Consider the following 16311-nt stretch of genomic DNA (forward strand, 5'->3'; position numbering starts at 1 on the left):
GCAAACTCTCCCTGTAACAAGTTGGTGCAGGTTATGGTTTTTATGTTTTCTGTATGTATGATAAAAATAAAGCAGCAGTGTGGAAATCCCCATTTCGTTGTCTGTCGACTCTCTGAGCTAATTGGCTATCATCCCGGGGCTCTTGCAAGCTGACCACATGCTGCTAGCTCTCTCTCCCCCTACACCAGCCCCATGTGCACCAGTCCAGGCAGGGATACAAGTCTTCTTCTTTCTTTCAACCCACTACCGCTTACATCAAAATGAATCAAGAGCGCCCCTCAATGGATAAAATAAAACAAAACACCATCAAATTTGAACACAAAAAACATCAACCAATCAAATCAAGTTGCATCAAGCCATGGGTATGAGAAGAGCCAGTCTGGTTCCCAGTCCAGGTCAGAGGCCTCCAATCCCCAAATATCTCAAACCTCTTCAATTTCTTTATCAAGAGTGACGCTCATACTGGGGATATTTTTTTACTGCAGAAAAAATAAAAATACAGGGTCAATTCATGTTTCACTGAGGTGTTATGGCCAAAGGACGGTCCTGGGTCCAGCAGTGGAGGGCCCCACAGGGGCTGGGCACACACGTTAACTAAAAATACACTAATGGCGTCAAGTAAAAGAACGAGACTATATCGTCAGCATGCGTCATGTTATACCTCAGGACAAGCTTGTTGAAATAATTCGGATGCTGTGAACACGTCGATTTTAATCTGGGACCCCCGTCGACTCAACACACACACACACACACACACACACACACATTCCTCAGTTTAACTATCCCTAGCCCTGCAAATAGAAAACAAACGCGCTCACCAAACAACACGTTTAACTCACCTAGACTCAAAGCAAGTGTTGCACATCTCCTGTGACGTGTCACCGCAGGTGCAGCGTCGATTTCAAGCTGAAAACACGGATCAATCTTGCGATTCAAGCAAACGTGCAGCACGGATATAACTGTGTTTGTGTTCCTGGTCTAGTTCGTCAGGAAATCAATGCGCATGCGCAAGAAGAGACGCTGCCGCCACATGGCTTTTACCCGCCCCCGCCGGTCAGTCAAGAACGTAGAAGAAACTTTGAGACGCATTTTTAGTAATCAACTCAAATTAGTTAAGTGGTTGGGGGTAAGTACATAGAAATGAAGCGTCACAGTAAATTCAGCATATCATCTCCCCTACGAGCATGATCTTTGTAAATACTTTTATATAATACCATTGAATTCGTATGATTTAATAGTGTTCAAAAAAGTATTACTGCAGCATAGGATAATTAAATTATCAGCAGTGTTTTGGTAGTAATATAGCGGTGGTAGTAGTACGAGTAGTTGCATAGGCTATTAATTTTTTACTAAAATACTATGATTTATTTATTAGCTGAGTGTAGTTTACTAGCACATCTTATTCGAATGTATTTGTCTAATTCGGTGGAATATGTTTATACAAATTGGATACTACATATCAACTTTATACTACACATTCTATTCTGCCTTCTTTGTCGTTTAAAGGAGATTAAAGCAGTGCCCTGCTAAGTGCTCCATTCATCAACACGACACAAAGCTCATGTTTTCCAACCACCAGACTCTTACACCATTTGGGCAAATTACGTCTTTTTTAAGTCTCCAAATTTAGCGCAGCTATCAAGGTGAGGGCAGTTGCACCGGCACGTTAGGCTTTAGACGCCGTGTAACAGAATTTAACTGTTCACCTCAACATATGTAGTCCATAAACAGCGCCATGATATAAAGGCTTACAGACGTGACTCGTGTGCAGGCTTCGCAGCGCTGCGGCGAGCACGCCGGGGCTGAAGTTGCGGCGTTGCGGGAGACCCGTCCTGACCGACGCCGCGCATGATGCCGTGCATTGTGTTGCGATCACATCGGCGGCGATTGGGCGACGCTCGGTCACGTGACCGCCCGCAGACCGGAGTTTCTACGACAGCTGAGAGCGAGAGCGCCTCGTCTGTTTTCCACCTCTGCTCGCGTCGAGCCCCCCTCCGCAACTCCGAACAAATAGGAAGCAGCGTGCTATGGGAGACAAGAAGAGCCCCACAAGGTAAAAAAAAAAAAAAACCCTTCCGTTATCTTTACCAAGGAGGGCCTCGCAAGGTCACCCGTGTGCGGATACGCACGACCGGGTGGCCGCAGCTGTTCTGCCGGAGCGCTCATGGCGGCTGCGGGACCGACCGACTGGCTGGTTTGCGTGGGGGGCTGGTTTGCACGGGGGCTGCCTTGCGGTGTCAAACCGAGAAGCTCGGTTCCCCAACCCCCCCCCCTTCCACCCCCCGTTGACCCGTGTTTCCAGCCGTCCCCCGCGCCGTTTTCCTCCTTCCGTGCAGGCGCCTCGGGTCGCTGCATGCTGAAGTGGACTGTTGGCTTTCTGTTTGCAGCAGAAAAGAGTTTCCTGCACTCGTGTCCCGTCTTGTTTTTGTTTGCCCGCAGGCCGAAGCGGCAGTCCAAGCCCCCTGACGATGGGTACTGGGACTGTAGCGTGTGCACGTTCAGGAACAGCGCCGAGGCGTTCAAGTGCCTGATGTGTGATATCAGGAAGGGCACGTCGACCCGGTAAGAACTGATTCATTTTTATGTTGTGACATATATATATATATATATATATATATATATATATATATATATATATATCTTTAATTGCAAACACAGATAACCAAAAGCCACGTGTCTGAAGCAACGACACACATTAGACAGGTCACACACACGTGCAAAACAACAACATGGACAAGGGTGGAGGGGACGGACACCAACTCTCATGGGAATACTTTTCTTTACAAATCCAACCAAATGCCCCCCTCCTCCCTCCCCCCCTCCCCGATTTGGGTCCGTAATGTAGGTCATTCACGTGTGTCTTTGTCTGGGTTACATTGAGACGTTGGTATGATTTGTGGCCTTTATTCAAACCGTCCCCCTTGCCAGTGTGGCAGCAAGCGGGACATTGGTTTTGACAGGTCTCGTCCAAATCCTTCGAAACTGCCGTCACGTGATCTTCGTACCGCAAAGGAAGAGATAAGGGGCTATGCCGAATCAACTAAAACTCATTCTGCACTGTATGCTTAGCGACAGGCATGGGCGCAAGTCGAGTCAGTTTTATTTGTATTGCCCCGATATCACAAATTACAGATTTGCCTCAAGGGGCTTTCCAGCAACACAACATCCTGTCCTTAGCTCTTGCATCAGATAAGGAACAACCCCCCCCCCCAAAAAAAACAACCTTTAACAGGGAGAAGAGATAGGAAGAAACCTCAGGGAGAGCAACAGAGGAGGGATCTCTCTCCCGAGGCAGACAGACAGCATGCAGTTTTGCCATGGTCCATGAATACGGGCATGGCACCCAGCGCTTTGCCTGTGCCCCCCCCCCCCCCCCCGTCCATAGGGTTGGTGGTTGTGTCAGGAAGGGCATCCGATGTACAATTCTGCCAAATCAGTATGCGGATGCACAAGACCCATACCGGATCGGTCAAGGCCATTGGTGCTGTGCCCCCACAGGGTACCGATGGAAACTATAAAATCCGCTGGGAAACAGGGAATAAGCTGGGAGAAGAAGCATGTAAGCGAGCGTTGCAAATCCAGAGGATTCACGTTTCATATTGGTGTGAGCTCCTTGATATTAAGTTCTGTCTACCTGGCGGGGCTGAACAACAGATTGTTTCAAAAGTCCAGTTGAAAAAGAAATGCAATATAAGGCGAATGGGGCCCATCATTGATTTTAAAACTCTTATTTCTGGATAGAAAATGAAGTCTGGCAATGTCTGCTTTATGTGGCTACTCGGTAAGGAAACTATTCTGATGTGTCGGACGGTTAATGTAATTTAGTCTGATGTAATACCTTGCTGGAACACTTTTAGTTCCCACAGGAAGTTGAATCAGTTCATCTGGACACAACGTTTATTGAGAGAAACGTTTCATCACTGGTCTAAGTGACGTCTTCAGTCTCAACTGACTGCAGGCATCCCCCCCTTATAAACAACACAGTGGCCTAACGACTGAAACCAACGACCGGTTTCATATGCAGCTCATTGACTAGAGTTACTATATCAAAGAAGGTGGAATCAGTTCATCTGGACACAACGTTTATTGACAGATATGTTTCATCACTCGACTAAGTGACCTCCTCAGTCATCCTCTGAATAGTGCACATGGCCATTGTAACTAGTTAATGGTCACGGTAACTTGCATATGAAACCGGTCGTTGTGCCACTGTATTGTTTATAAGGGTGGGGATACCTGCAGTCTGTTGAGACTGAAGAGGTCACTTAGGTGAGTGATGAAACGTTTCTCCCAATAAACGTTGTGTCCAGATGAACTGATTCAACCTTCTTTGATTTTCTCACCTGGATTATTGAGCATGCATAAAGACGTGTACTGGTTCCCCTTCGAAAATCACCCGAATCATTGCTAGACTGTAATGTAATGTAATGTAATGTAGGGACTTGTTCCTTATCCGGTGAGAGGATCTAAAGACAGGATGTTGTGTTGCTGTTGAGCCCACTGAGGCAACTTTTTAATTTGTGATATTGGGCTACACAAATAAATGTGATTTGTAAATGGAGCTTTGTAAGTGAAAAGCTGCAGAGACCTGGTCAAATTTCCTTTCCGTATGTGGTGGGAGTGTCGGAACAGTTGAGATGCGTGTTTTCCAAACATCATGTCTCAGTTGCTTTCAAATCCCAAAACACGCTGTGCCAAGTTGGCCCACCCCGGGGATCGGGTCCTCCGGCACAAACACAGCAATACAGTGTACGCTGTTAAGTGCCAGGAGGATTGCCGTGACTTGTACATTGGGGAAACTAAACAGACGCTGGCCAAGAGGATGACACAACACAGGAGAGCTAACACGCCAGACCAGGACTGTACAGTCTACACCATCTCAAGCTAGTGGCCACTCTTTCAGGGATGAGGATGTGCACATCCTTGATAGGGAGGAACGCTGGTTTGAACTGGGAGTCAAAGAGGCCATCTATGTGAAGAGTCCATCCCTGAACCGGTGGGGAGCTCAGGGTACATCTGTCACCATCTTACAATGCAACTATTTGTCTGTAAATAGTACACATTAATACGTATTAATATTGTCAGCTAGGAAGTATTGAATCTTATTGGTTTATATTTTCAGCAATGCATCATTTTATTAAGTTTATTTTTTTCTGTGTTGATAATATGATTAATATTTAAAAGCATGTTTTAGGTCTGCAATTGCCACATGTCCAAACAGTCATGCTAGATATATATATACTAAATTGTGTACACAGCATCCATTGCACGTTGTCCGTCTTGGGAGAGAGATCCCTCCTCTGTTGCTCTCCCTGAGGCTTCTTCCTATTTCTCCTCTCTGTTAGAGGTTTTTGTAGGGAGTTGTTCCATATCCGATGCAAGAGTCTAAGCACAGGGTGTTGTGTTGCTGTGAAGTCCCTTGAGGCAAATCTGTGATACTGGGCCATACAAATAAAATTGACTTGACTATTTACTTTCCAAGAGGAATTACACTTAACACATAGGTATTTTCATCAGCTTCACTTAATCCAGTATTTGGAAGAGCACCCGACATGGTGTCAGTCAGATAGTTCCTCAAATCTCAGAAAAAGAAGGTAGTGAAGGAGAAAAGGAGGAGAGAGTCTTTCAGTCGTTTCAGAGCATGCGGGATGTGCCCATTGTTTTAACCATTCTTTCCACTGTTTTTCCCCTCCTATTATCCTCCTGTTGTTGTCAGTTTCTACTCGTCTCAAAACGGCCTCCGGGCTCACGCGTCCCAAAAACAAAAGCGCATGAATGGCAGCCTGACTCATATCCATGCAACCACTGTGGCCTATGCTCTCACAGGGGTACGGTTGTCTGTAGGCGTGTTTCCATTGCATATTTTTATACGCATCTTGAAGTATTGCATTCGAAAAGGTTTGTGGAAATGGTGAAATTTGGGGAAAAAACTTCATCAATTGCACAAAAAAAAGTTTTTATGCTCACTTGAGTTGGTTTTTGCCTTTTTGGAAAGAGTTAATGCGCTAAATCGGATATGGAAAACACCTTTGCCGAATAAGTTCTGACGTAGCGAATATTTAACTCGCATTTTTTTTTGTCTCTTCCTGTCTGGACAGTATGAAACATGGCCAATAATAGCAGACACGACAACAATTACAACTTTCCCAATTGAAACAAATTCCTGAAGATATACTGCCAACTTTTGACAAAACTACACTTTCTGTAGCCTAGTTTGTTCACTCCAAACCAGTTGATGGAAACGCACCTAATCTGCTTATTTATTTTTGCTACATTTCCAAAGTTTGCCTAAAATTCACTTGACAAGGGCATCCAGGTAGTGTAGTGGTGACAGGACGTTGCCTGCCAACATGGGGATCCCGGTTCAAATCCCCGTGTTACCTCCGGCTTGGTCAGTTGGCCATGTCTGTGGCTGGGAAGCTGGCTGTGGGTATGTGTCCTGGTTGCTGCACTAGCACCTCCTCTTGTCAGTCTGGGCACCCATTGGGGGGGGGGGGGGATAGTGTGATCCTCCCACACGCTACATCCCCCTGGTGAAACTCCTCACTGTCAGGTGAAAAGAAGCGGCTGGCGACGCCACATGTATCAGAGGAGGCATGTGGTAGTCTGCAGCCCTCCCCGGATCAGCAGAGGGGGTGGAACAGCGACCGGGACGGCTCAGAAGAGTGGGGTAATTGGCCGGATACAATTGGGGAGAATAAAGGGGGGGGGTGTTCACTTGGAAACAGCTTGTGAAGCCAATGACGCATCTCTCTCTTTCAGAAAACCACGGCCTGTTGCACAGCTGGTTGCACAGCAAGTAAACCAGCAGTTTGCGCCTCCCACACAACCCAAAAAAGAGAGGAAAGAAAAGTTGGAAAAAGACAAGAGTGATAAAGAACCAATGCTAAAGAAGAACAGCCATAAAAAGATGAGGTAAGAAATTCGATACTTTAATCAAGGAATTATTGTCACACTGTCGCAGCATGCATCAGTCTTCCATCTCGTTCCCATGTTTCGTCACCACATGACCATTATGTAACCCCGATAAGAACTTGCTCAAACCCCGTTTCTCTTTCTCCCCGTCTCCTCCTCAGGCCCCGGTTAAAAAACGTGGACAGGAGCAGCGCCCAACACCTAGAGGTCACCGTTGGAGACTTGACCGTCATAATCACAGACTTTAAAGAGAAAGCCAAGCCCACATCCACCTCAACCACCGCCGCCTCAGCAGACCTGCACACTCAGAGTGGCTCCAGCTCGGACAACACCGAACGCGGGGTCTCCAGGTCGTCTTCGCCCCGCGGCGAAGGTTCATCCATCAACGGAGAGACTCACTAAACCTCTGCATGGCGCAACCGTAGCAACCTCCCCCCCGCCCCCTTCCCCCCCAACACCTTCCGACTCCTCCAAGTGGTTAATTTCAACCTGCACCTGTTTGTTGTAAGACGTACACCGATCTAGCGTTACCCCTGAGACCTGCTTTAGGGGTGTGAAGGGGCCGGATTACTCACTGCCTTCCTGCGTTGAGCACGGATTCAGGTGTCGGGATTGTTGAAAGAACGCTCCAACAGGAAGAAGATTGGTCAAAATAAAGTGAACTGAAAAAGTCACAGTAGCAATGACTCCTGGATGTAAAGGGGAACCATGACGCATGTTGTGGTGGCGCATGTCGCAACACTTTAGCATCACACTCAGTTTTTGGTTTTGGTTCCCCCCCAATATTAACTATAGAGTATTCAGAGTGTTTGCTACAGAGAATGAGTAAGTACTTATTCATCGTGGAAGGAAAAATGTGAAGCTGTCATCTCAGATTTGTAGAGTACCTTTGAATTTTGATATCAGATTATTTGCACTTGTTGGCCTCTGACGTTGTTTTACTTTTCTTTTTTGAACATGTTTCTAAGTATTATTTGAATTTTTGCCAAACTTACTGAACAATATCACTGTTACTGGCTATGCTCTTCAGTCTTTGTTTATGCCGTCGGACATCTTAATTATTGTGTCACCGTCTAACATTTAAGCAAAGGTACTGAATTATTCTGTCTTGTTCATTTTGTTGAGTCAAGCCTGATCAGTTGTAGTTTATACTGCAGCATACCGAGATCTTCTTTTTTTTTTTATAAACAGACTGAGATACAATTGGAGAATCACTAAACGTGTAATGGAAATACATATAAGCAAAGCTTCGCCAAAGGCGATGGGCATGTGTGGTAGCTTTTTTTTTTTTTGGTCTGGATTCCATTGGGTCCCTGTTTGTGGTTCCTACTGTACTGAAGTCTAAGACTGCTCACAATCTAGCTATTTCTAAAAAAATTAAAAGTTGCATATTCATCATAGCTTGTGCTTGAATACATTACACCACTTGGAGGAAGTCGTCTCTGTGAAAATGGTTTGTTTTCTACAACACTTGTTTTGACGGAATTCACTTGTTACTGATGAGCAAATAAAAGAAATTGTGTTAAGCAAAGGACATTTTCTAACAGCTAACTAACAATGCTGTTCTTTTAAGGCACATCTTTCTATTGCTTCAGGCCACAAAATTGAAAATGTGAAACAAATACTTGAAAATGTAAAAAAAAAAGTTTGTGAATATCAAAATGAATGCTAATTTCTGATCAACGTTTCACTCTAAAAATTTAATTTCTAATAAAGTGAATAACTACCAACATTCACTCGGTGGTCATGGCGTTTTCCATCACCCATGATAACGATGGTGATGGATAACACCGTTGAGAATCCGTTTATTTGGCCAAGTATGTGTAGGCCCACACATACAGGGAATTTGACTCTGGGACCTCCATTGCTCTCCATGTACTTACACAGAATAGACAAGGCAACAAGGTAAACATAAAAATTAAACTACTATGTATAGACATACTTTTTTTTCCCCCGGCTGCTCCCGTTCAGGGTCTCCACAGCACATCATCCATCTCTTCCTGTCCTCTGCACCCTCCTCTGTATCACCAACCACCTGCATGTCCTCTCTCAACACATCCATAAACCTCCTCTTTGGTCTTCCTCTTGCCAGGCAGCTCCATCTTCAGCATCCTTCTCTGCACCATCTCAATCTTGCCTCTCTTGCTTTGTCTCCAAACTGTCCAACCTGAGCAGTCCCTCTAATATACTTGTTCCTAATCCTGTCCTTCTTTGTCACTCCCAGTGAAAATCTTAGCATCTTCAACTCTGCCACCTCCAGCTGCGCCTCCTGTCTTTTTGTCAGTGGCACTGTCTCCAAACCATATAACATAGCTGGTCTCACTACCATCTTGTAAACCTTCCCTTTAACTCTTGTTGGTACCCTTCTGTCGCAAATCACTCTTGACACTCTTCTCCACACTGCCTGCACTCTCTTCTTCGCCTCTCTTCTGCACTCCGTTACTTTGGACAGTTGACCCCAAGTATTTAACTCATCCACCTTCGTCACCTCTACTCCTTGCATCATCATTCCGCTGTCCTCCCTATTATTCATGCATATGTATTCCATCTTGCTCCTACTGCCTTTCATTCTTCTCTCCAGTGCATACCTCCACCTCTCCAGGCTCTCCACCTGCACCCTACTCTCACTACAGATCACAACGTCATCCACAAACATCATAGTCTACGGAGACTCCTACCTGATCTTGTCCGTCAACCTGTCCATCACCATTGCAAACAAGAAAAGGCTCAAAAGCCGATCCTTGATGTAATCCCACCTCCACCTTGAAACCATCAGTCATTCCTACCACACACCTCACCACTGTCACACTGCCCTCATACATATCCTGCACCACTCCTACATACTTCTCTGCAACTCCCGACTTCCTCATACAATACCACACCTCTTCTCTTGGCACCCTGTCATATGCTTTCTCTAAATCCACAATGACACAATATAACTCCTTCTGGACTTCTCTATACTTCTCCATCAACATTCTCAAAGCAAACATCACATCTGTGGTGCTCTTTTGTGGCATGAAACTATACTGCTGCTCGCTGATCATCACCTCTCCTCTTAACCAAGCTTCTATTACTCTTTCCCATATCTTCATGCTGTGGCTGATCAACTACAGAATTGATCAGCCACAACTCTGTAGTTACTACAGCTCTGCACATCACCCTTATTCTTGAAAATCGGTACCAGTATGCTTCTTCTCTACTCCTCAGGCATCCTCTCACTTTCCAAGAATGTGTAAACAATCTAGTTAAAATCTCCACTGCCATCTTCCCTGAACACCTCCATGCCTCCACAGGTATGTCATCTGGACCAACCGCCTTTCCACTCTTCATCTTCTTCATAGCTGCCCTCACTTCCTCCTCGCTAATCCACTGCACTTCCTGATTCCCACATCATCCAACCTTCTCTCTCGCTCATTTTCTTCATTCATCACCCCCTCAAAGTAATCCTTCCACCATCTCAACATACTCTCCTTGCTCATCATCACATTTCCATCTCTATCCTTGATCGCCCTAACCTGCTGCATATCTGTCCCAGCTCAGTCGCTATGTCTAGCTAATCAGTACAAGTACTTTTCTCCTTCCGTAGTGTCTAACCTCTTATAAAAAACTCACCTATGCCTTTTCCTTTGCCTTCGCCACCTCTCTCTTTGCTTTACGCGACATCTCCTTGTACTCCTGTCTACTTTCTTCATCTCTCTGACTATCCCACTTCTTTTTTGCAAACCTCTTCCTCTGTATACTTTGCTGTACGTCCTCATTCCACCACCAAGTCTCCTTGTCTTCCTACCTCTGTCCAGAATACACACCAAGTACCTTCCTAGCTGTCTTCTTCACTATTTCTGCAGTGGTTGCCGGGCCATCTAGCTACTCTTCACTACCACCCAGTACCTGTCTTAACTCCTCCCTGAACTCCACACAACAGTCTTCCTTCTTCAATGTCCACCATTTGATCATTGGTTCTGCCTTCACCCTCTTCCTCTTCTTGGTCTCCAAAGTCATCCTACAGACTACTACCTGATAATACCTGGCTACATTCTCCCCTGTCACCACCTTGCAGTCTCCAATCTCTTTCAGATTACACCTTCTACATAAGATAGAGTCCACCTGTGCGCACCTTCCTCCACTCTTATACTAGTATGTCACCCTGTGTTCCCCCCTCTTCTTGAAATATACATTCAACACAGCTATTTCCATCCTTCTCGCAAAATCCACCATCTGTCCTTCCACATTCCTCTCCTTGACACAATACCTACCCATCACCTCCGCTCCCTTCACCAACATGCCCATTAAAGTCCACTCCTATCACCACTCTCTCCTCCTTGGGTACACTCTCCATCACTTCATCTAACTCACTCCAGAATTATTCTTTCTCTTCCATCTCACACCCAACTTGTGGGGCATATGTGCTGGCAACATTCATCATCACACCTTTGATTTCCAGCTTGATTCTATCACTCTGTGTGACACTCTCTTCACCTCCAACACACTCTTGACATAGTCTTCCTTCAGGATTATCCCTACCACATTTCTCCACCCATCCACACCATGGTAGAAGAGTTTGAAACCACCTCTATGCTCCTGACCTTACTCCCCTTCCACCTGATCTCTTGCACACACAGTATTTCTACCTCCCTTCTTTCCATCATATCAGCCATCTCTCTCCCTTTACCAGTCATAGTGCCAACATTCAAAGTTCCAACTCTCACCTCCACACTCCTACCCTTCTTCCTCTGGACATGCCCCCCCCCTTCTCCTTTGCCCAGCGGTGGCATAGTTTCCACTGGCACCCTGCTGGCCAACAGTACTGGTGGCAGTCACTGGCAACCCGGGCCTCGACCGATCCAGAATGGAAATCTGATTTACAATCCACATTTGGCAAAGGTTATATGCCAGATGTCCTTCCTGACGTAACCCTACCCATTTATCTGGGCTTGGGACCAGCACTAAGAGTGCACTGGCTTGTGCATCCCAAGAGGGATGGTGTGTGTATATATATAACTGTTCTTGTCCCGTTTGGTGGCCGATCAAAACCAGATAGTGAGGGATGTACAGAGAATAGACTGGATTATTGAAGAGTAGACTTGAATCAGCAGCTCTCAAGGCCAGTTGAACTTCCTGAGCTGCTGCAGAAATTACACCCTCTGCTGGGCCTTTTTGATGATTGCGACTGTGTTGGACACCCACTTTAGGTCCTGGGAGATTGTGTATCCCAGAAACCTGAAGGTTTCCACAGAAGACACAGTGCTGTTGAGTATGGTGAGAGGGGACAGTGTTGGGGGGGCTCCTCGTGAAGTCCACTGTCATCATAGTTTTTTTGCATTTCAGTTCCAGGGCCCGGTTGCACCAACAGGGCTTATGCCTGGTCTTAAGCTAAGTCGGTTGTAACTTGCCATACTAAGTCCAACCCAACAGTTACACCGATTGCACTATCTAGGCCCAAGCCTTCTCGCTCAGACCGGGCGTAAACCTTACGCCTAATCGAGCAGGCGTAAAGTCAAAATCTAGGCCATTTCTATTGTAACGACTTTAAAACAATACAGCCTGTAACACTGATCAACATTTTAACAACAATGGGTCTCATATATCAACTTTACAACAAGCAGGCTTTCAGGCAGGAGAGAGTTATTAGAGAAAGAAGCAATCTATATACAACCTACACAACAACAATCAATGAAAGTTGAATCGGTATATCTGGATACGTTTATTAACAGATACGTTTCATCACTCATCTAAGTGACTTGTTCAGTCTAAACTGACAGCAGGTATCCCCACCCTTATATACAATACAGTGGCATAACGACTGAAACCAGTGATCAGTTTCATATGCAAATATGGGTGACCATTAACTAGAGTTACAATGGCCATGTGTACTATTCACAGAGGATTTGGGAATGTTTGCAATCACTGCATTGTAAATTGGCAACAGATATACCCCCCCCCCCCCCGGTTCAGGGATGGTCGTCCCTTCTTCACAGAGATGGCCTCTTTGACTTCTCATTCAAACCAGCATTCCTCCCTATCAAGGATGTGCACATCCTCATCCTTGAAAGAGTGGCCACTGGTCTGTAGATGGTGTAGACTGTGGAGTCCTGGCCTGATGTGTTAGCTCTCCTGTGTTGTGTCATCCTCTTGGTCAGCGTATGTTTAGTTTCCCCAATGTACAAGTCATGACAATCCTCCTGGCACTTAACAGCATACACTATATTGCTCTCTTTGTGCCGGCGGATCTGATCCTTGGTGTGGACCATTTTCTGGCGGTGTGTTTTGGGGTTTGAAAGCAACTGAGACGCAGTGTTTGGAAAACACACATCTCAACTTTTCCGACACTCCCGCCACATATGGAATCACCAGCTTAGGCAGCTGTTGTCCTTCTCTCTTCGATCGGCTGGTGCACTGTTTGGGCATCTTCCTGGCTTTGAGAAACGCTCAGTTAGGATAACCACACTTAACCAGGGCCTGTTTAATGTGGGATTTCTCCCCTTCCCTGGCCGCTGTGTCAGTGGGGACCTTGTCAGCTCGGTGGGGTCGTTTCGTAACTTCATACGGACTACCTTCACTGCTTCAGCAACAGGAACGCATGTGAAAAGAGACTTAACGTCATAAGAGATCATCGTTTCATCCCCCTCCATAATGATATCCCTCAACTAATCCACAAAATCCATACTGTTCATGTTCACATACAACAAGGAGCTGATTGAGAGGTTTCAATTCTGTAGAAAAGCTCTATTTGAACTTAGTGAAGAGCTGTCACCGGACTTTCAGTTTGTGTCAAACCACAATGCAGCATTGTCACCCATTTTTGCACTTGCTAATAGCACTTCTTTTCTACATAAACGGTGCGTTTCAAAACACAGTTGGAGAAGTGATCAGCATCTACAAGTCACCGCCTGTCAGGCCATCTGCATGGTGTCACTAGCACTGAGCCGCCGCCTTGATTGGTATTATTAAAATAGCTATTATTAAACTAACAAAGTAAATAGGCAATAATTGAACAATCATTTATAGCCTTCGTTATTTCTCTCCAAGTTGACTGATTCTTCTTATTACGTTGGACTGCTTGGCAGTCAGCATTTTCTTGTGCTGACTGTACAGCTCTATTAATTTTCTAAAATCAATGTCCGTGAAATTGACTTTTTTTGATCCTCTATAACGTTGCCGCAAATTATAAATTATTAGCTACAAATAAGCAAGACAGCTGGATATTGTTAACAATATAACGCACGCTGCTAGTGAATAGCCATCGTCACATGGGTATGGGTATTCACATGGATGCACATCGCCAAGACCTGGGGCATAGGACTAGGCTTAAGTTTGGTTGGTGCAACTGGCATAAAGTCCATTCGGCCCAGGCTTAGTAAAGACCAGTTGGTGCAACCCAGCCCAGGTTGTTATGATCGCACCAGAGGGCCCACTGTTCAACCTCCCGTCTGTATGCAGATGGCTCGCTGTCCTGTATGAGGTCGATGATTGTGTGGCAGCAAAAAAATCTTGGTGTTACGTTTGAGCCCAGCCTTTCCTCTGATAAGCACATTAAAGAAATCACCAAGATGGCTTTTTTTCACTTACGTAACACAGCTAAGATTCAGTCTTTCCTCTCCATGGCTGATGCAGAGACTCTAATACCTGCATTTGTTTCATCTAGACTTGATCACTGTCATGTTGTGTTTTCAGGTCTGCCACATGCTAGTACTAAAAGTCTTCAGATGGTTCAGAATGCTGCTGCTAGAATCCTAACTAAAACTACTAGAACATTTGACCATATTACACCAATTCTTGCCTCCCTTCATTGGTTTCCTGTCCATGCTGGATCAGACTTCAAGGTGCTTCTGCTGACTTATGAAATCCTTAATGGGCTTGCCCCATCTTACCTGTCTGATCTCCTTAAACCTTACACGCCATCTCGAGCTCTTCGCTCTCGAAATACAGGGCTCCTGTGTGTACCCAAAGTTAAAAAGAAGTCAGCTGGTGGCAGGGCCTTTTCCTATCAGGCTCCGTTCTTGCGGAATAACCTGCCTGCTGCCATCAGACAATCAGAGTCTGTTGAGTCCTTTAAATCCACACTTAAAACTCATCTTTTTGCCTTAGCTTACAATTAGTTGCCTTTAAGTTGAGAGCTTCACAACCTGTACTGCATGGTGGGTCAGGTTTCTGTCTCAATGAATTTAACAACCACCGTTCTGCTGACGAGATTATAGAGTACAGATTATGACTAATTGATGACTTAATTATGACTAATGACTACTGCAAACTGTTCTCTTCTCTCACGTCTTTTCTCTATCTCTGAATGATGTCTTCTCCTTTCTCTTTTTCTCTGTGTGAACGGTGTCATGTGAGTCTCCCTTGTGTGCACGTGCAGTCGGTTCTCCTCCCTGGTCTCTGTGTTGATGGTGGTCGCCACTTGGATGCTGCCTGCCATTCCCCTCATCACATTTTCTTTTTATTAATCCATATAATTTTTTTTTTACATGATGATGCTGGTTGCCTGACTTGGGTCCAGAACTGCTTAGCATCCTGCGCATCATATTCTTCATAAATTTTATAAGTCCATTATTATTGTGTTATCCTCTTTCAATGTTGTATTGTGTAAATTGCGTAACCACAACATCCATTGCACGTTGTCCGTCTTGGGAGAGAGATCCCTCCTCTGTTGCTCTCCCTGAGGTTTCTTCCTATTTTTTCTCCCTGTTTAAGGTTTTTGTAGGGAGTTGTTCCTTATCCGATGAGAGGGTCTAAGGACAGGATGTTGTGTTGCTGTTAAGCCCACTGAGGCAAATTTGTAATTTGTGATACTGGGCTATACAAACAAAATTGATTTGATTTGATCTTATGATTGTTGTGTTGACTGCAAACTTCAGCAGTTTAACAGACGAGTCTCCTGAGGCGCAGTCATTTCTGTAGAGGAAGAGCAGAGGGGAGCGCACACATCCCTGGGGGGGGGGGGGGCGCCAGTGCTGATTGTCTGGGTGCTGGATGTGATTTTCCCCAGCCTCATCTGCTGCCTCCTGTCTGTCAGGAAGTTTTTGATCCACTGACAGGTGGGGACGGGCACAGTGAGCTGGGTGAGTTTGGTGAGTAGGAGTTCTGGGATGACGGTGTTGCACGCCGCGCTGAAGTCCACCAACAGGATCCTTCCGTACGTCCCTGGGGAGTCGAGATGTTGCAGGATGTAGCGCAGTCCCATGCTGACTACATCATCCACTGACCTGTTTGCCTGGTAAGCAACCTGCTGGGGGTCCCGGAGATTAGTGGAATGGGAGCCGAGGACTAGCAGCCAAACAGAATCTAGAATGTAGAATATGTTTCTGTCTGAATTTGATAATTTAGATCAGCGTTTCTCAACCCAGTCCTCAAGGAACCCCTATCCTGCAGATTTTCATTGTAACCCTGCATAGGTAG

At 45.5% G+C, this 16311-nt stretch overlaps 2 protein-coding genes across 2 annotated transcripts in view; one reads left to right on the forward strand and one right to left on the reverse strand.

The window, feature by feature from the left end:
* The window catches only part of LOC130114386 (periphilin-1-like), a 51906-nt gene extending 50933 nt beyond the window's left edge, over positions 1 to 973 (reverse strand). Inside the window, exon 1 of the mRNA XM_056282250.1 lies at positions 840 to 973. The gene's annotated coding sequence lies outside the window, so the exon portion shown is untranslated. The remainder of the gene's footprint in view (positions 1 to 839) is intronic.
* Positions 974 to 1954: 981 nt separating this feature from the next.
* Positions 1955 to 8267, forward strand: LOC130114324 (YY1-associated factor 2-like). Its single transcript, XM_056282175.1, has 4 exons — positions 1955 to 2053; positions 2440 to 2562; positions 6763 to 6915; positions 7077 to 8267. The coding sequence occupies exons 1-4, from the start codon at positions 2028 to 2030 to the stop codon at positions 7315 to 7317; spliced, it is 543 nt and encodes a 180-aa protein (XP_056138150.1). The 5' UTR covers positions 1955 to 2027; the 3' UTR covers positions 7318 to 8267.
* The last annotated feature ends 8044 nt before the right edge of the window (positions 8268 to 16311 follow it).

Source organism: Lampris incognitus, chromosome 6 (assembly GCF_029633865.1).
Source record: "Lampris incognitus isolate fLamInc1 chromosome 6, fLamInc1.hap2, whole genome shotgun sequence".
Classification (NCBI taxonomy): Eukaryota; Metazoa; Chordata; class Actinopteri; order Lampriformes; family Lampridae; genus Lampris; species Lampris incognitus.